The 22131-nt window shown below is 37.8% G+C and overlaps 1 protein-coding gene across 1 annotated transcript; it reads left to right on the top strand.

The window, feature by feature from the left end:
- The first annotated feature begins 1079 nt into the window (after nt 1-1079).
- Flo1 (flotillin-1) lies at nt 1080-17872 on the top strand. Its single transcript, XM_077444977.1, has 9 exons — nt 1080-1223; nt 7963-8129; nt 10376-10555; nt 10638-10721; nt 15643-15861; nt 15932-16092; nt 16344-16578; nt 16655-16819; nt 16902-17872. The coding sequence occupies exons 1-9, from the start codon at nt 1172-1174 to the stop codon at nt 16917-16919; spliced, it is 1281 nt and encodes a 426-aa protein (XP_077301103.1). The 5' UTR covers nt 1080-1171; the 3' UTR covers nt 16920-17872.
- The last annotated feature ends 4259 nt before the right edge of the window (nt 17873-22131 follow it).

Raw genomic sequence — 22131 nt, 5'->3', positions numbered from 1 at the left:
GAATCCGCATCGAGATGGCTAGAACAGCATTTGTAAAAATGAAGGCGGCGCTTACAAACAAGCATCTCAATCTTCATACGCGGTTGAGATTCGCGAAGAGCTACGTCTGGACAGTATTACTACACGGATGTGAGACGTGGACTCTGAAAACCAAGATGATCAGCCGCATTGAAGCTTTTGAGATGTGGGTCTATAGGCGTATGCTGAAGATTCCGTGGACCAAAAAGATATCAAATGAAGCTGTCCTCGGCATGATGGGGAGAGGCAGGGAACTTGTTTCTGTCATCAAGCGGAGAAAGATGGAATACCTCGGACACATGATACGGGGTCCAAAATACGAATTTCTCCGTTTGATAACCATGGGGAAAATAGAAGGAAAAAAATGGATTGGCAGGAAAAAGTTATCTTGGCTTCGAAACATGCGCATGTGGACCGATCTGAGCGCCGAAGAGCTGTTCCGAGCCGCTGAAGACCGATGTGGATATATTCAAATAATCGACGAGGTGGTCGCCAACGTCTGGATGCGGACAAAGCATTAACAAGAAGAAGAAGAATGGTATAAAATCTCTAAAATACACAGACACTCATACTAACACACACACACATTTTTTTCTAAGTCATGAAAACGTTATTAGTGATTGATTTTGAAGTCGGATCTACCAAGTACTAAGTAAGAACTATCATATTAACAAGAACTCGAGTTCCACATTATTCGATATTTGTGATTTTCGTAGAGATAAAACGCACATGCTGTCCATTTACCGTAAAGGGCAGCATGTGCGTTTTATCTGTCTCTTCCTACACTGGATGGTCTATAGCACTCGAGACATATTTTGATATATGTATGTACGTATGTATAGTTGAAACATGATTTTACAGCGAAATGTGATAATTAAGTAATAAAACAAGTATCAAAAATATAATTAGCTTATAAAACAATGCATAATTCCATAAAACATTCATTAAAGATAAAAACAAGCACCCACATACCAATGTTAGACACGACGCTATGGCCAAAACTCATATCGATTAAAGACAGTTGGCAGCCGTGACTACATACTCTCCTCGAATATGCGCTCAGTAGAGGCCGGTCTTCGGCGGTGACCGACGTGTCTCGATCGCGTTTTTTTTTTAACTTGCCGCCTTCTTTCCTGCCTTTTGGCCGACAATCATGGGGTGGGGTTTCGTCACGTGCGGTCCCAACGAAGCCTTGGTGGTGTCAGGTAACACTTTTTGCCAATTAGCGCTTGCGAATAATACTAACAACCACTAACTGTCAAATGTGCGCGCGCTTATCGATTTCGCACGATGGCGTCATCAACCCACATTGTATATATACTTTAAATGTATTTGCGTCATCATTTGTATGTTTCTATAATGTGATTCTGTTCGCTTTTGCGTTATGCCAATTGTATGTCAGTGGTTTCTTTTCATATATGCGATGTTGCGACCTCGCGCTATAATTTAATGCGCGTGATGTTATAGCGCGTGAGCTACATTTTGATAAGAGATTCTGTGTTTCTTGGCCATCTCGAATCCCATGGTTTAATATTTATATTTATTGCTATAACAATTAGTATCCACTGTTAACGACTATTACTTTAATGCGTCTCATAAACAAACTTTCACGAAGCTGATCAATCCCTCAAACACAACAATTGAACAAGCTCGGATTCTTTTATATCATTTCGAGAAACCGGACAACTTCTACGAGAGACGAGTTGCTGAAATAGTTTAAAAAGCCAACGATAACGCATAGCTGTAACACATTCAGGAGCCCACATAAAATTAAAGGATTAGCTGTACTTCCCTTTATACCGAATTGACATGGTGCGAGTAACTTGGACTTCTGAATGACTTGTAAACGTAATAGACATGTAATCAGCACTTGTACAATTTTAAAATGATAAATCTGGTACTTCAAGGTATAGGAGCTGTTGCAGACATTCATCGAACAGAAGAATCTGGATTTAAATACGGATGTGTGTAATCATTTTCTTCGTGAGGTTTAGCAGGAAGATAAAGATACATACAAAAAGCACACATTAATATACTGCTCCACAGATCGTATTGTCTCCGGCTCTGACTATTTTTTCCTATATACTTTGAAGCTGTGCTGGAGGTGGAGAATCTTCGGAAGACAGCCTACAGTCCGAACTGCAGGGTAGTGCCGGATTTTTACCGGCTAAACTACACCCCCAACCTCCACTCTCTGGGACTTCTGTGTACTACTTCAAAGAGTGGGGGTCCATTCATTCATCGTCGTTCATTCTTTGTTTTTCGTCGTTCTTTCTTTCTTTCTTCCATTCATCTCGCATGCATTCTTCTCTCGTTCGTGCGCCTCCTTCTTGCGAATTACCGTTGACGCAAACGTGTCGATGATTACCCAATCTTCCATCTTCTCTATTAGCTTCTTGCCCAGGTTTTCGGGTGAGGTCATTCCGATTTCCTCCATTTTTTCTCTTTCTTCCGCCCAAGCTGGGCACCCGAAAAGGGTATGCTCGGCGTCGTCCACTTCAGCTTCGCAGTGGTAGCGTTTTGTTTCGGCCACTTCTCTGATCCTGTGGAGGTACTTGCCAAAGTAGCCGTGGTCCATCAGCAGCTGTGTCAAGTGGAAACTGGTATCACCGTGTTTCCTCTCAACCCAGTCGCCCACGGACGGGATGATCCTGTAGGTCCAGCGTCCCTTACATTCTTCGTCCCACTGCCTCTGCCAGCAACTCATCAGCTTTTGCCGTATCTCCTTCCGCCTGCGTGTCGCTACTTCTCGGGATTCCGATGCATTGCCTCTCGAGCCGTCGAAGAGTTGCTTCCGCTCCTTCGCGAGCAGATCGATCGGGATGATTCCTGCAACTACCAGAACAGCGTTCTCGGAGACAGTCGAGTACGCCGTGGCTACTCTGAATGCGCTCCTCCGCTGTACTGAGGCATACTTTTTCCTCGTCCTTTCTATTTCCATGGAATCCGCCCAGATCGGTGCTGCGTAGAAAAGCGTCGAATGGACAACGCTGTTCAGCAGATTCCTTTTTTTTTGGTTTCGGCCCTTCGAGGCTTGGCATCAGTCGTCCCAGCGCCGCTGTTACTGTTGCCGCTTTTTCGACCACCCTTGTTGCATGCTCCCGGAAATTGAGTTTTTTGACGGGTGAAAAAGATCTCCTCCGGCTTCTGCCTTGCAAGTGACAGTCCCGCTCCGTCTATCCAAATGAATACCCTTTTGAGTGCCTCGTTAGTGTGCAGCTCCAGCCACTCGGGTTTCCTTGCCAACACCAGGATTCCGATGTCGTCCGCGAACTCCACCACATACATATATACTCTGAAGCTGGACTCTTTAAGATTGCCACTTATATACGCTAAGTGCAGTCCAACTTGAGTCGGATCTCAGCGTTCAAAAACGCTTGGATCACCTGTTTTTGAGCAATTTCCAAGTTACTCGTAACGTTACAAAAGGTGATCCGAGCATTTGTAGATCCTGAAATCCAACCCAAGTAAGTTGGATTGCTCTCAACTTTGCCGATTGTATCCGTATACTAGTGGTGTTTCAAAATGAAGGCGGAGAGTAGAGCGTCAAATGTATATAGGAAAAAATGGTTGGAATCAAAAACAATACAGTTTGTGGAGCGGTATGTTAATCTTTTGTACTTATCTTTATCTTCCTGCTAAGCCATATAAAGGAAATGATTAAATAATTCATCGCGGCTTCAAATCCATTTTGCGGTTCTAGATCTTTCTGTTCACTGAACGGGGAAGATTCTGATGAATTCCTAGTTCTTTGTCGACATATCCGCGACAGCTCCTATATGTACCTTGCAGTACGAGATCCGTCATTTTAAAATTGTACAAGTCCGAGTGACTGTCTGGGTTTACTTGTATCGTGTCAGAGCCGAGACACATTGGTCGCTCAATTCAGAAGACCAAAAGCAACCAAAAATCCGCTCAATATATTACGATGCAGCCACACATGCTAATAGTTTTTTAACTGTAGAGTTTTCAATATGTAACAATACAGTCAACGACTAATCGCCGAGTGTGGCACCCTCCAATACAGCGCCATACATTCTGAGGGATCGTATTGCTCAGAACGCCTGTGACCAATCTCGCTGGTCGGTGGATTTTATTGCTCGAGAGACCAGTGAGTTACACGGTGTGGCATGCTTCATACAGCTGCATACATTTGATCTGGTCGCGCAACTAGTCGGCCGACAAAGTTGCCCTTTGTCTGTCGACTCTTTCAATTAACTTTCCTTCAGGCGCAATGTACACCGTCTTGTCCCCAAAGATCCGATTTTCTCTGTATGCTCTTGCAAGATACAGCAATTTAATTTTAGCTCTTATTTCGACTATATCCGTGGGTTTTATGTCCCTCTCTTTGTCCCTGATGGTTTCCATATACTGGTCGGTGTACTTTACTATCATGTTTAACATGTCTTCGGTAAATAGACAGTTCCAACAATCAACAGTAGTGTTAGCAGCACTCGCGTTCCCCCTGACTCCAGATTTATAAGCAATCAAGTTGGAAGATCCCCTACGTACACTTCTCGGAGTACCTTAAAAAATGTGACGAGTTTTGTAAACCGCCGCTGGTTAAGAGAGAAGATTTTGTTTCACTTGAATTCCATATGACATACATATATAGTAGATACTAGTCGAATTGCCCTTCTTTGCTCAGGCGTAATTTGTATAAAATTATGTACTGCCTTCCAAAAAAGCATAGATTCTTTCCGCAAAACTGACTACAGTCTGTGGCTTGATCATCGGCTAGAACGGTTTCAAAGAGTGCATAAAGTTAATCGCCATCGACCCAATTAATGATGAAGATTTATTGAGTTTCATTTCTCATTTGCCTGTTACATAATATGACGAAATATTTTCTGTGTGTATTGTAGCGACACCAATTAAAAGGCAATCACCATCGATTCCGTAATCGATTTGATTGTTTCGAGTTCTTTGTATTTTGACATGGTTACTCATCATATTTTCGCGTAAGGGTGGGTTTAGGAGGTTTACACGGAACCGATGCTCGAGAGTCCCTCATTTACCATGTGTACATCCTTTTAAAGGACAAATACAGCACAGCCTTTGCGATCTGTCAGCGTGTCCATTGTCTAGGCACTAACGGATCCCGTTAGCCTAATCCAGAGTGTCTGTTAGAATTCTATTAGGTCAGGACATCCTCTCTCATGGTCACGTTACAATATTTTTAAGTTGCTCTATTTTTTTGTCGCTTTTTTTTATTAATAACTCGCTGAACCCGGCATGCGTTGCAATGCCCGTTCCTGTTCCTGTTCCCATTTCAAATTAATACTTATTGCGTTTCAGAATTATTGAATGTTTCAAGTTCAAATTAATACTTATTGCGTTGCAATGTCACTCATTCCTATTTTTCCCGTTCCCGTTTTTGGGCGATTTTTCGGCCAATATATCAGTTGATTAATTCATATGTAAAAGTTTAATTATTATTTGCTTGTTTTCACTGGGCGATGGAACATTTTTATAAATATATACCTTAAATAAAATGTCATAATTCTCAAAGCGGATTTTTGCCTATGTGGAACTAATATAAAAAGACTTCTTTTTTATGCGGGTGAGGTGGAAAAAATTGGACGATTAGCAACTTCAAAGTGGATATTAAAAAGCTTACATTCACTATCTGCAGGAAAAAAATAACTACACATACTAGAACAAAGTCGTTTTTTGAAGATGGTTCCAGTTAAATATGTGCCACACTAGGCGACTTGCGAGCGACTTTCGGGAGACCAAAAGTGGTGACTTTGGTCAGCTGATTAGTTGCGCGGCCAGAACAAATGTATGCATTGAAATGGAGCGTGCCACACCCAGCAACTCCTTGGTCGCTCACATTTCCATACATTTGGTCTGGTCGCGCAACTAATCGTCCAACCAAAGTCGGCCAGTGTGGCCTGGGGCTATGTGGCTACACAGCCACAGCTAAGAGCGAAATCACACAAAGCGGGATGTGGTGTGTGGGAAGTCGTCAAGTTCTCCTACATTTCTTAAAACCGTTATCGATCACTGTTAAGCATGGATAAATACAAGGATACAATACACCCAGGGGGTCTATTTTTTGGACGTTTTGAAAGGATACCTTATATACCTTGTACGCATCCCATGAACGCGACATTTTTTCTATATGTTTAAAACTATCTAAAAAAAACCCACGTCCCACATTCACCGCTGTGTGATTTCGCCCTAATAGTTTTTTCACTATGTAGTCGCTGACGACTAATCGTCCAGTGTGGCACCTCTCAATACAATGCTACACATTTTGAGAGTTGTATCAAGCAATAAAATCGTCGAGAGCAGACCGATCCTGCTGGTTAGCTGATATTATTGCTTGAGAGACCGGTGAGTTGCACAATGTGGTATGCTCTATACAGCTGCATACATTTGATCTGGTCGCGCAACTAGTGTGGTCCGACTCAACACATTGTTTATCACTTTCCTCAGTGTAATCTCTGAAACCCGATGAATTTTCAATCGATTATCATCCTTCAACTCCTGGCAGTTGGAAAAGATTCGCTTTCTCTTTCAACTACATTGCTTCACAGAAAGAAATTGAATCGGGCAAACACGGAAGCAAGCAATATCTCCAAAACGAGAAACAACTTGTAAGGAATTTTGTGCAGTATAAATCCATTTATTGTTCAGACGATCTGTCAATCAGCTTTCCTTGACGCCTGCCATTTCTTATTATTTGGCGGGATGTGCTAGAAAGCAGCATTCCCAGTTCAGTTTGGGTAGTTTTGGCGGGCAGAGCCCAAGCTTGATATTAGCCCTACTCCTGATTCAGCTCATCAGCTCTCGCCTGATGCAGCTCCAGATGAGCTTGGAAACTTTTCTGTGATCCGGCAGGATCATACTCCGAAGCAGTATCTCCGTGAATCCTTCTCCAGATAAGGTTGACTGGTTTCTAACCTCAACCACAGGGCATACCGTCATCAGCTCACCTCACCTTCTCTTTGTACACCCCCCCTTATTTATACCTGATGGAGAATAAACGTTATATATAACAAACAACCTTAAAAACTTTTTTCATTGGGTTTACCTTCTCCCGCACACCATACACACTCACGCGCACGAGAAGTGCAGTTACAGCCAAACACAATCGCTGCAACCGAGACGGTAAACGGATTATTCCCCAAAAAGCGATCTCGCGCACGTCACTAAAATCTCGATCACTGAACATGTGGCACTGGAGTTCACGTTAGTACAATATTTCTCGTGGGTAGCTTTCGATTGATGGAGTTTTTAGGTACCAGATGTTCTGTGATCGAGATTTTAGTGACGTGCGTGAGATCCCTTTTTACGGAATAATCACCGAACCAACCGAGACGTAGATATACTCCGGCACTGCAGCTCTTCGTTCAATTATCTGGTTCACAAACTGGATGCGCACTTTAGTTCCTGAGCTGGTTCGAATTTCCATCCTATCGGATACCATTTAAGAATTTCCATCAGGGATTATGCTGAAGAAACTCATGAACAATGTTCAAACACATAGAGCTTACCAAAGTAATAACTTTGTATAAAATTGGTTTTATTTAGGTAGTGAACTTGTTAACTAGCTTCAAATCTTTCAATCGTTTTCACCTTATATTTTATGCACATACATACATTTCTAGATTTAATGATTCACTATGATTGCGAAACAGACCGGAATATCCAATAAGTACATACGATATCTTCAGAATGTTAATTTTATTTCTGCTTTATAAATTGGCTTTATCTGCTTTATAAAAACGCCACTAATGATCAAGTATATACATACATACATACAGACCAAGATATACCTCATCTACTGCTTTTGTATAAATATGATAGTATTGCTTACAATTTTATTACCGAAATGAGCAAAAACACATTTAACACATTGTATTTGCAAGTGTTGCGCTTTAAAGGTCTTAAGCATAATAGTTACCGTTGTTAAAAAATACAATTAATGCACAGGATGCTGCTACTCGAAGCCTCTACTCGTTCCCGGCGGTCGAGCATTTGTATGGCCTATCCTCCAAAGGGTCCAGAGAATATCTCTCAACACCATGACCCTGCAAGTGGAAAGTCCGACAGTTTACACCAGCCAAGGAGTGCCTATTTCGGTGACAGGGATAGCCCAGGTATAAAATGTCTCTAATCAAAATGTATATACTACTGTTTTTTTCATTAAGGACTTTACAACACTTTGACTTTGACCAGTGTCCCGGCCTATAGAAACTCGGTTGAGTATAGTAGAGGATCTTTTATTTGTTCAGTATGCAAAGTTTTATTGTATGTAAGCTAAAGTAGCTATTTGCTTTGGTTTGGAGGAGTGGCTGGCTGAACTCCAAAGGCTTCACTGACGTTTGTGGTTGCTGTTCTGGTTTATATTACAGGGGATGAACGAATGAGACGACTGGCATGTTGATGCACGTGCTTTTATTATGGAAGCCAGATACGGAGTGCGGTAGCGACTCTGAACACGGGACAGTTGGTTCCAACTCGCAGGAAGGTGACCGAACTCGACCATGTCATATAGCGAGCCGCCACAATATCCTGGTTGGTTGTGCAATGTGCAGCTGTGTAATGTGATCATTCTCTCAGGTTCCTACAGGATCGAGATCGTTTATGTGCAGTGAGTCGATCTGTGCCCTTGGCGTGAGCGAATGCATTTCGGTTAAGGCCCTTTGACCCTGCTTGCTCGTACAGGAGTGCGATGATGTAATCGTGCGACTTGTCTTTTTTAGGGAAGTGGATGAGGTCAACAACCCGACTCGTGCAATCTGTATTGCATTCTTACAAAGCTATGTAAAGTATAATAGGCGATTTGAGATTGCGATGAGTGACTGTTGCGTTTGAGTAATCTTTTGTATATTGATATATGAGGGATAGATGAATCATGTGTTAGTATGGCGTAATTGGCAGTGGACGGTTTGGGTTGATAATATTGTAACGTAGAGATTAGGTGGGTGGCGCTCGTGGACCGTGGATCTCTCGTTCGCGCCAAAATGTCCTCGCCGAATGAATAAGCCGTATGTAACGGCCAATGGGATTGCCCCACTCATCGACCAATAGTTTACATGTGTATGTATTTGTGTTGAGCCTAACGGGTATAAATATGGGGCGCTCTCGGCTTGGAAAACATTCCGACCTGGAGCGCCGACGAGAGCTGACGAATAAACGACTTCTACAACCCTCCTGCGTCTTTCTCTCCGATCCTGGAAGCCCCCTCTTCACGTCCACGCAACAATATGTACATCTGAGATAATTTAGCGTGAGACTTACGAAAACCGAGAATGCTGTCGCATTCGTGCAATGTGTTGCAACATAAAATAGGACGTAAAATATATTTTTTAAATTATTTCTTATTGAACTACATATATAATATTATTACAATATAATTCAATGCAAGGTCTTTAATATTATAGTATTACTGAAAGTTTCGCTGTCCATAACATGACGTTGACAATTACTTTTATCGTCTAAAAAATATAAATGTCCATTAATATAAAAAAAAACACATACGTATTCCATGAATAAATGAATAATGTCGGCAACTTACGTATATTATATTAAAATTTGTGACGTAACGTTTTTACACGGGAATACAACTCTCTCGCTGGGAGAGTTACTGGCCTACAGGGATACGTTTGTTCGTCCTTCCGGGTGCGTTCGTTCCTTGGTGGGCGTCAAAGGGAACAGAAATGGCTAACCTGGGATGTCTTATAGTAGTCGTGAAGTTCCTGATTATAATTCTCGTCTCGTCTATAGATTCGGCAGCTGTAGTGAAGCTGGCTCTTGGGTCACCTGGTCCGTGTTCCAGCGGCTGATGCTTCCAGGGCTTTCCGGAGCGCTTGGCTGCTACAGAAAGGTTAGGTAGGAAGCTGCGTGGATATATAGGTGACGAGCTCGTTGGAACTCGGGGAGGAAGTTATGATAACTCAACCGTCCCGCGGTTCTGTACGCCTGTACCCGGGGACGACCGAAATGCGAATGGACGAGTCTCCGGCCTCGTCTCCTTTCCCGCGGCAGGAGTGTTTCCACTCTAAAATAAGGGCTAGTGTTGCCCTGATGGGACGGCTGGGAGAACGTCACGTTACAAATTTTATTAATGTAAATATTTCAAAACAACGAAACACGAACTCAAAACTAACAAAAAATAAAAGTCAAATTCTACCGACCGCTATATGCACGAATAATGCTATATTTCTTGACCAAAATGAAATGCGAAACTGAAACGTAATGTAATTGGCCGTCGCGGGTATAGTGAGGGGTGAATGCACTAGCATATATGTAGATTGTACGTAAGTCTCGTGCTAGAACAGTTCGCCTATAGTTGATGTCAGTGTATGATTGATGATGCTAATTGCGAATATTTTATTTTCAGGTTAAGATTCAAGGCCAGAACTCAGAAATGTTGCTGGCAGCTTGCGAACAATTCCTCAGCAAGAGTGAGTCTGAAATTCAACATATTGCTCTTGTGACGTTGGAAGGACACCAACGAGCAATCATGGGCTCGATGACCGTCGAAGAAATATATAAAGATAGGAAGAAGTTCTCCAAACAAGTAGCTTCCGAATTGTATATTTTTCTATTTTTTTTTTTTGTGTCTTAATGTATTTTACGGTGAATTTCTTGTTTGTTTTAAGGTTTTCGAAGTCGCTTCGAGCGATCTTGTCAATATGGGCATCACCGTTGTGTCTTACACTTTGAAGGATATCAGAGACGAGGAGGTAAAAACACCAATTTATCTTTCTAATATATTAAACAATTCCAAAATATACAAACTCATTATGAATTATGAATATATAATTTATCCTTTTCGAATTTTCTAATGCTTAATTGAAAATTTTTCTCTTACATTATTATCTCTAAACTACAATATGTATTTATTGTATAGATAAAATATTTTACTTCATTTTAAGTCGATTTTTGTATGTAAAATTTAACGAATGAGTAAATTTAGGACTACGCTTCTCCCTCGCTATTTGATCAAAAATTTTAATTCAATTTATTGCAAATGCTTAGAAACAATATAGATTCTTATATTGGTTGTGTATGTGTTGTTCTTGCGAACGGTAGCCGTACGAATAGCGAAGGATTATTGTATTTTAAGCTTTTTATTTATTTAAGTATTTCGTTGGTTTTGTATGAAGCTTGTTTACGTGGTGTAATATAAAAGAAATATGCATCACACGTTATATAAAAATAATGAGATATTTACTATAAGTACATATTGAATTGAACTATAGTAATGTGCCAATATATAATATTGTAACTGTAATTGCATATCAGAAGTATATGCACTGTCAGCATATATAATATATAATTTTCTTTTCTTTTTTTTTTTGCAACAGGGGGCCAAGGTATGTCTTTAGTTTTTGACATTTTCCTCTTCTCGCTTTAAGTATTTTTGTTTAGCCTTTTTTGTTCAGCTGTTTAAACTTGGCCTTGCTTGTATTTTCATTATATTCGAATATTGTTACGTTTATCACTGATAAGTTTAATTGTTTTTGGTAGAATCGGCATGATTGTTGTTAGTTATGTTTACAAGGCTATTCTTAGTTCCTTCCTATCGAACATACAATGCGAAAAAATACAGTTTGAATCGTCCCGATACCCTATACTTCTCTTAGTGTTTAAACAATAAACAGATCATTGGGCCAGATGCAAAATTTTGATAGATTTATGTCTCTTAATCTGTACTAATACTGGGTTGACATGATGCGAGTAGCTCGGATGGTACTCGCAACGTCAAGGTTACTCGCTGCGTGTAAACAGGTGAACAGGCATCAAGGTGGGCGGCGAGACGATCACCAATATAAGATATGCTGATGACACGGCGCTAGTCGCTGAAAATTTAGCAGACCTGCAAAGATCTCTAGACCGTGTACATCAAGAAAACAATCGAAGAAGTCTGCGCATAAATCTGAAGAAGACAAAATTTATGATAGTAGATAGAATGTAAACAGACGCCGGTGATCTAACGTTGGATGAAGAGGTGATAGAAAGAGTAAAAAGATTCAAATACCTGGGTACCTGGCTGAATGAAGAGATGGACCCAGATGAAGATCAAAGAATCCGCATCGAGATGGCTAGAACAGCATTTATAAAAATGAAGGCGGCGCTTACAAACAAGCATCTCAATCTTCATACGCGGTTGAGATTCGCGAAGAGCTACGTCTGGATAGTATTACTACACGGATGTGAGACGTGGACTCTGAAGACCAAGATGATCAGCCGCATCGAAGCTTTTGAGATGTGGATCTACAGGCGTATGCTGAAGATTCCGTGGACCAAAAAGATATCAAACGAAGCTATTCTCGGCATGATGGGGAGAAGCAGGGAACTTGTTTCTGTTTCCCCACTGTTTGATAACAGTGGGGAAAATAGAAGGAAAAAAATGGATTGGAAGGAAAAAGTTATCTTGGCTTCGAAACATGCGCATGTGGACCGATATGAGCGCCGAAGAGCTGTTCCAAGCCGCTGAAGACCGATGCGGATATCTTCAAATAATCGACGAGGTGGTCGCCAACGTCCGGATGCGGACAAGGCATTAACAAGAAGAAGAAGAAGGATATGTTCGACCAACTCGACATAACTGGCATTGAAGAGATCCAAGGAATGTGCCAGAAAGTTGAGGAGTCGAACATCTTTCGAGGGGAGGGAGTTCTTAAGCACGTTTGTTTTAGTCTTAATTGGCAACAAGATATCATGCTTTCGCAAAACCCTATGATTTTCCGGGGCCAAAAATTTAAGCTTCTCCAGGATAGCGGGATCCGTCATTTCGAAATTGTCCAAGTGGCGATTACGCATCAACGTCACTCGGACGTCCAAGCTACTCGCATTGGTAAAACTTTAAACCCGGTATTAGTATAAGGGTAGCTAAAAGAAATGTCTCGTTTTCTTACAATACAAAAAAAAAAAGATTCTTTTTTTCACCAATTCCGCTTTTAATCGTAAATTTGCAGCATTGTATACAGCGAAATTCGAGATTTTGCAAGACAATGGGTAAGCTTGCCGATTTGTTGGAGCCGTTTCAATGAAAATCAGATAAATTGGCAAACTCTGATAAAAACGATCGACCTAGAGTCACAAATCCAAGGTCTGGTGAGCAGAAACCAGTGGGATTTGAACCCGTGACCACTCTGTTCAAAGCATTATATGCCAACCACTAGTATATTCTGCTGGTTAAATGATCCTTTACTGGGGGACCAGGGACGGCGATCTCTAGTAACAATTCTGAACTGGTTTTGAAACGTCACCAAAAAAACGCAACATTTATTTTGGCTACTCTTAATATATGTAAATACAAACCGGCTTTGAACCAAAATCAAGCCATCTCTGCTTGATTGATATATGTATGATGAATTTTTTTTAAATTGCATTGTTTTTTCTAATAGAATTTAAGTCAAAACGCACAAATACATACATTTATTACTATAAATAAGATTTCTATAAAATATGCAATGTAAATATTTAATGTGAATTTATCAAATCGAAATGAAACTGGATGGTTAAATTATTATATAATAATATACCTATGTGCATACATATGTTATAATATTAACTGACTGTCATACAGTTGTCTTTATTAACATATATATTTTATGTTAGAAGGTCTATGTACATACGTATGAGCTTTTTGCATGACGCATACATTGCCATATTCTACAGGTGGTTCACGATAAACGGATGGTTATAAATTAAACAGTACTTCGTCAATAGTTGAAGTGTCTATTTCATGAACACACGAATGGAGCCTCCACTCTTTCCAGTGTTTCTATTTGTTCAATTCGGTTTTGTATTGTGAATATTCAGTTCTTCCAGTGTGCGTGGCTTTCCTTCGTACACGTGTGCTTTAACCCTTTGAGTGCCGACGTCTTTTCTGTTGAAAGCCCGCCACGCTGAAAATTTCGCCAACATTTCCAACTAGAATTACTTAGAAATCCAATAGATAGCAGGTATAAAAATTGTAGCTAATCCAAACAAATCCTAGATAACTACCGCTGAGGATTTCGAGTTTTTTAAAGGTGTGTTTAGACTCTCTATATCTTGCAACAATATAAAATAAACAAAAGAAGTCTATTAATGGCTGTATTTTTCCAAAACTAGTTCCATCTTCTTCATTGTTGTTAAAATGTAATGCTCACAATCTAAATGCCAGTTAGGGATTTCTATCGGGAAATTCGGCTATGGTTATAAATTCAGAAATTCCGGTGTAAACCAGTTTTAACCCTTTGCCCGCTGCAATAAATATAGGGAACAAGCCCCGTACGCGGCACCTTTTTCGCGAATTTTACAATCGAGTTTTCGACCTTAAATACAGATTTTAATATTTACTCAAGTAGCCAGATAGTTAATTAACACAAAGTATTATTTTAAACAATAAAATACATAATATATCTCGTAGTTTTGGCTTAATTGTCAAATAATCATTCTTCATACAATTGAGACGTATCGTCGCCATTGTTCGACAGACGTGACGTTACATAAACGAGGTTTCAGTATGGTTCCACAAAAAACTAATTTTGACTGGTATATATTCATTTTAAGCAAATTGAATAGATGGAATTCAACTCTCAGTAATGTATTCAACCAATTTCGAACCTTAAAACAGTTGAAATAGGCGCATATAAGGCTCAAAATCCCGTGCAATATTCAGAAATTCTATGGAAGACAGCCGCGCTACAGACTAGTCGCGCAAAGCTTCCATAGAAGACGGCCGCGGGCAAACGGTTAATAAACAGTTACACGGATTATACGACCCATGTTTAATGCATTTTTTTTCAATGCTACCTGGAGAGGCTTAGCTGGTAGTATTCTTGTTTACTTTGTACATGCTCAAAATACAACGCTTATCGGCGTTTTTAAGATAGCTCCACAAATAAAAATCACACATGGAAAGATCAGGTGAACAGGCTAGTCAGGGGACATTTCCAAAGCATGAAATTAGCTGATTAGGGAACAACGCTCGAACTACAGCCAGTGAAAGTCTGGCCGTATGGGCAGTATGCAATTCATTTTCCCTGTTGATTCCTGGTCTTCGAAGTTCTAGCTATATTTATGATTAATAGCTTGACGACTAAATGGCATAGAGTAAGGAGTTGAACAACCTTCACCACAGGTTCCTCCTCTCCAGATGCTCGGTACTATTCATTACAAGAAACGTCCGTCACTCACGAACCACCTGTATTATAATATGTATATGTATTATAGATTCATGAACGCATATACGTATTAAAATTTTCTGTATTACTTTTTGCACACATTAAAAGTAATTTTAATAGCTAACACGGTGCTTTTCACGAATTGAATCTGATGTTTAGAAAATACATACACACACACACACACACACAAACAAACAAACACACTGGATTAACAATTGTAAGTATTTAGCATTGATTATTTTTTTAAATATTAGAAGTATATTCTTGTTTGTTTCTTTAAGAGTGATAATACATTTAAGCAGAACAATATAATCATCTTTGGTTGTATGTGATATTCATTGATTACAATAAACGCACATGCAATTATGTAGTGTATGGATTTATATTTTGCAATTTTTTGATACACACAATTTGGTATTTGCCGATTTAATTGCGGCTTAGACTCGGGTCAGAGTTTTAATTACATAACCCGTCATTCTTACAGGGGTATCTGAAATCTTTGGGTATGGCTCGTACGGCCGAGGTTAAGCGCGATGCTCGCATCGGAGAGGCTGAAGCCAGGTGCGATGCTCAGATCAAGGAGGCCATCGCCGAAGAGCAACGCATGGCCGCCAGGTTCTTGAACGACACTGAAATTGCCAAAGCGCAGCGAGACTTTGAGCTCAAGAAGGCCGCTTACGACGTCGAAGTTCACACGAAGAAAGTACGTTCCGTTGTATTTTTAAACGCATTTCTGCTTGGGTTTGGTTGGTAAATTTTTTGTTTTGTTTCAGGCTGAAGCTGAGATGGCTTATGAACTTCAAGCAGCCAAGACCAAGCAGAGGATCAAGGAAGAGCAGATGCAAATTAAGGTCGTTGAGCGCACTCAAGAGATTGCAGTACAGCTTCAAGAAGTCCAACGCCGAGAGCAGGAATTGGAGGCTACAGTCCGACAGTGCGTTTTTTTTTATTTATTTAAAATAGAAACGTACAGTATTTCAATATTTTTACAACACATTAAATAAAATGCCACTTTCGATTGACGGATGCTTAAAAAATATTCGATTTTCGATCTTTGCCTTCCGATATTTGCGTTTTCCGACGTTTTCATTCGGGCTCGTCACGGAGACCGATTGTTAATATACGTAATGAATAAAACATTTGAGTATCGAACTGTATTATCAATTGATTTTGTATAATTTCAAGGCCCGCCGAAGCTGAAAAGTACAGGCTAGAGAAGATAGCCGAGGCGCATAAAATCCGCACAGTGTTGGAGGCCGAGGGTCAAGCTGAAGCAATCCGCACCCGCGGAGAAGCAGAAGCCTTCGCAGCTAGCGCCAAGGCTAAGGCCGAGGCCGAGCAGGCCGCCAAGAAAGCCGAAGCTTGGAACGAATACAAAGACGCCGCCATGTTGGAAATGTTCCTCGAGACCCTACCAAAGGTAATTTTCAACATCTGTAGTACTGTCGTATTATTATATCCGCCGATCGTTACTGACCCTGTAACGGCTGATGTAGGTTGCGGCTGAAGTGGCGGCGCCTCTGTCTCAGGCCCGTAAAGTCACCATGGTGTCATGCGGAGGCGGCGAGATCGGTGCGGCCAAGCTAACCGGTGAGGTCCTGGCCATTGTGCAGCGTATGCCCGAAGTTGTGAGGAATCTCACCGGCGTTGATATCTCCAAGGTAATGTCTGGTCTGACCACCGGGCTAAATTAGCATCAATTACATTGAACAATAATGATATATTTTCGTATTTTTATTTCAGTCCGTACGCGCTGCATAATTGATTAAAATTTTCAGCATTTATACTTTTCTCCTTTCTCGTAGCTTCGTGTCAAATATATATATATATGTGTATATGCATATATACATACATATATTTTTTAGTACGTATAATATTATTAAGATGTTTGTGTTGAATTTTGATGTGAATTTTTATTGTTATGTATTGTATGGCAATTCCTCACTTGTGGAAATGTTTCTATGTATGTGTCGTTGTACTGACTTGTAAACCTTGTAAATCGGAAATTTCACCATTTTTTCACGGAAAAATTGAAAATGTTTTGAATAGTTCTTAAAGATAAAATAAAAAGAAACATATATTTGACCAAGTTTTCGAAGTTTATAAGTTAGAATATATACTTCATATATGTACGTACTTTCTTTCAATCATTCGACAGCTTTCGCTGTCGATCTATACCAGTAGGACTCAAACTTAATCTATTTACGGTGTTTGAAAATAATTATAATAAAGTAAATTAATACATGTGTACATTGAAAATTGCAAAAAACTCCGTAGTGCCTTTATATAATATATACATACATACATACATGATGTAAATGATTTCGATTGTAGTTTTGATCTAAAATTGATATACTGGTAATTGCGAGGGATTGTCATAATTTTATTTGGTAATACTTGTTGTATTTAACAATTTAGTTTTAGTTCTATATCATATACTATAGTATACTAAATTTCATATAATCACGGTTTAAATAAAAATGATACATGTATAAGGAAATTTGGAAGAGGTCCCCTTTGTGATTTAATGATTTTAGTACAGTTTTATTCATTAGATTTTTATATAGAATAGCGTTTCATGTCTTCACCTTAAATAATACACACCCATTCTAAAATACATTTAATTGTTGTTAATGTTTTTGATTAAATTTTTTATTTATAATGAAGGGGATTTTTAATAAAGATATATTTTTTCTTAGTGATATGCTTCCACCAAAATTAAAAATTAGTTTTTTATCTGACTGCTTTTGAGCAAGTATATATATATATATATATATATATATATATATATATATATATATATATATATATATATATTTATATACATAAATATATATACAAGGGTAGTGTCTAGTATATTAGACAAAAGTCGATTTGACTTTTACAAGTTGAGCCATGAAATAACCTCATAAGGAGATGGCAAATCCGCTTCTTCCATACAAGTAGTTGTCATCTCCATGTTGAAATTAGTATAATATATCATATATATATATATATATATATATATATATATATATAATATTTAAGATTTTTATGTATGAAAAATAATGTGATTTGTTATAACATATGTATGTATTGTCTTTTTGACCACAAATATGACACCTTTACCATCAGTTTGTCAGCTATCGGGTCCCAGACAGTGTATATGTTGTATTGATACATCAAATAACCTCATAAGGAGATGGAAAATCCACTTCTTTCAAACAAGTAGCTGTCATCTCCACTGGAACTAGCATAATATATTATATGTAATACTTAAGATTTTTCCTTGTTAACAATGTAATCAATTATAACATATTCATTGCTGCTTCGATTTGTACTATTGAACCCAAAGATGACGCTTTTACCATAATTTTGTCAGCTATGGGATCCCAGACAGTGTATATGTTGTATTGGAACATCAAATAACCTCATAAGAAGATGACGAATCCGTTTATTTCATACAAGTAGTTGTCCGTTTATTACATAATTCCACCTACAGATATTATTTTGATCAAAATTATTAGTTTTATTTAGTTTTATTTAGATTTATTTAGATTTATTTATTTTATAGGCATGAAAGCGAGTCCTTTTTGAAGTTGTACTCTTTTTAAAGTTGAACTCCTTTCAAATAAATAAACGCCAACCCCAATGAATAATGTTAAGTGTTGAATAGTTCAGTGTTGAAATATCCGCTGCTATTCATAATTCATGCTAATAACAATGTAATCAATTATAAGATATTCATTGCCGCTTCGATTTGTCCTTTTGACACCAAACATGACGCTTTTACCATCATTTTGTCAGCTATGGGGTCCCTGACAGTGTCTATGTTGTATTGGAACATCAAATAACCTCATATGGATCACATGACGAATCCGTTTATTTCATACAAGTAGTTGTCATCTCCATTGTAATAGCACAATATATTATATGTAATACTTGAGATTTTTCCTTGTTTACAATGTAATCAATTATAACATATTCATTGCTGCTTCGATTTGTCCTATTGAACCCAAACATGACGCTTTTACCATCAGCTCGTCGGCTCTCGGGTTCCGGACACTGTATGTATTGTATTGGAACATCAAATAACATCATAAGGATCAAATTTACCATCAGTTTGTCAGCTATCGGGTTCCTGACAGTGTATATGTTGTATTGGAACATCAAATAACCTTATATGGATCACATGGCAAATCCGTTTCTTTCATACAAGTAGTTGTCATCTCCACTGGACCTAGCATAATATATTATATGTAATACTTAAGATTTTTCCTTGTTAATGACAATCTAATCAATTATAACATATTCATTGCTGCTTCGATTTGTACTATTGAACCCAAACATGACGCTTTTACCATCATTTTGTCAGCTATGGGATCCCAGACAGTGTATATGTTGTATTGGAACATCAAATTACCTCATAAGAAGATGACGAATCCGTTTATTTCATACAAGTAGTTGTCATCTCCACTGGAATAGCACAATATATTATATGTAATACTTGAGAAGATTTTTACATGTCAATAACAATGTAATCAATTATAAGATATTCATTGTCGCTTCGATTTGTCATTTTGACCCCAAACATGACGCTATTACCATCAGCTTGTCGGCTATCGGGTCCTGGACAGTGTATATGTTATATTGGAACATCAAATAACCTCATAAGAAGATAGGAAATCTGCTTATTTCATACAAATAGTTGTCATCTCCACATTGGAATTAGCATAATATATTATTATACATAACAATTTAAGGTTTTTACGTATTTACATTTCAATATTTTACAAAATCTATAGTTAACTCACAACGAAAATCAGTTCACTGCACGAGTAAAATCATTCTATTCAACCTGATCCTTTTTTTGTAAAAAAATAAAATGGTATGCATGTAGTTCGTACAAAATTTCAATTTTGAAAAACGTGTCGGTTAATGGATTTTCGTTATGGGCTGATCATGTTTATTAATCTATGAAAGGAATTGTTTCAAATATTTACATTTTCTAAATCAATATTATTCATAGTTCTGCCAATTGGGCTTAGCTAATTATATGCAATTTTTATTTTATACGATAGTTTTTTCTAAAACTCTTTTTTTTTTCATATATATATATTGTGCAACTCGGTTGCCAATAATTAATTCGATATTATTTTCTAATTTCAATGAAAAGTCTGTGGAACTATTGTGCAGTTCTACTTATTATATTATATATACATAATTCCACCTACAGATATTATTTTGATCAAAATTTTTAGTTTTATTTAGATTTATTTATTTTATAGGCATGAAAGCGAGTCCTTTTTTAAGTTCTACTCTTTTTGAAATTGAACTGTTTTTAAAGTTGAACTCCTTTCAAATAAATAAACGCCAACCCCAATGATTAATGTTAAGTGTTGAATAGTTCAGTGTTGAAAAATCCACTTCTTTCAAACAAGTAGCTGTCATCTTTACGTTGAAATTAGCATAATATATTATATAAAATATTTAAGATTACTATGTATGAAAAATAATGTAATTTGTTACATCGTATTCATTGCCGCTTCGATTTGTCCTTTTGATCCCAAATATGATGCTTTTACCATCAATTTGTCAGCTATCGGGTCCCTGACAGTATATATGTTGTATTGGAATATCAAATAACCTCATATGGTTCACAATGGCAAATCCGTTTCTTTCATACAAGTAGTTGTCATCTCCACTGGAACTAGCATAATATATTATATGTAATACTTAAGATTTTTCCTTGTTAATGACAATCTAATCAATTATAACATATTCATTGCTGCTTCGATTTGTACTATTGAACCCAAACATGATGCTTTTACCATCAGCTCGTCGGTTCTCGGGTTCCGGACACTGTATGTATTGTATTGGAACATCAAATAACATCATAAGGATCAAATTTACCATCAGTTTGTCAGCTATCGGGTTCCTGACAGTGTATATGTTGTATTGGAACATCAAATAACCTCATATGGATCACATGGCAAATCTGTTTCTTTCATACAAGTAGTTGTCATCTCCACTGGAACTAGCATAATATATTATATGTAATACTTAAGATTTTTCCTTGTTAATGACAATATAATCAATTATAACATATTCCTTGCTGCTTCGATTTGTACTATTGAACCCAAACATGACGCTTTTACCATCATTTTGTCAGCTATGGGATCCCAGACAGTGTATATGTTGTATTGGAACATCAAATAACCACATAAGAAGATGACGAATCCGTTTATTTCATACAAGTAGTTGTCCGTTTATTACATAATTCCACCTACAGATATTATTTTGATCAAAATTTTTAGTTTTATTTAGATTTATTTATTTTATAGGCATGAAAGCGAGTCCTTTTTGAAGTTGTACTCTTTTTAAAATTGAACTCTTTTTAAAGTTGAACCCTTTCAAATAAATGAACGCCAACCCCAATGAATAATGTTAAGTGTTGAATAGTTCAGTGTTGAAATATCCGCTGCTATTCATATTGCTATACCTTTGTGTCACTTACAACTATGTATTAGAATAAAATTGACAGTTTGTATGTAAAAATAATAATACACTTCAGAATTTCAACAGTTTTCATATTTTTTAATAACAATCATATATTATATAGTATACCGAGATCGTATGTGTTGTGATCTGAAATGTGAAGCTATTTTTGGGTATCGCTTTTGATTGATTGTGAACGATTGCACCACGTACGCTTCTCAATATTATTGTTAGTAAGATTTTTTTTATATGCATAATACATTCTATTCTTAAAGTTATTGCAGTGTGCAGTTTTAAATTGTATTTAAAGTAGTAAAATTTCTATCACTGCGGAGGATAATCTCTTATTATAAAAAGTGTTCGTATTTTTAATATTCCACGTTCTTTAAATGTAAAATTTGATGAGCAATTGTGATGAATTTTGCATTTGTAAACGTTTTTACCATTATTTTAAAAGGATTGAAATATTTTTAAATAAATTACTTGCTGAAATATA

This window comes from Arctopsyche grandis, chromosome 2 (assembly GCF_051622035.1).
Source record: "Arctopsyche grandis isolate Sample6627 chromosome 2, ASM5162203v2, whole genome shotgun sequence".
Taxonomy (NCBI): Eukaryota; Metazoa; Arthropoda; class Insecta; order Trichoptera; family Hydropsychidae; genus Arctopsyche; species Arctopsyche grandis.
Note: the sequence above shows the minus strand (reverse complement) of the source record. Positions and strands in the feature narration are given on the sequence as shown.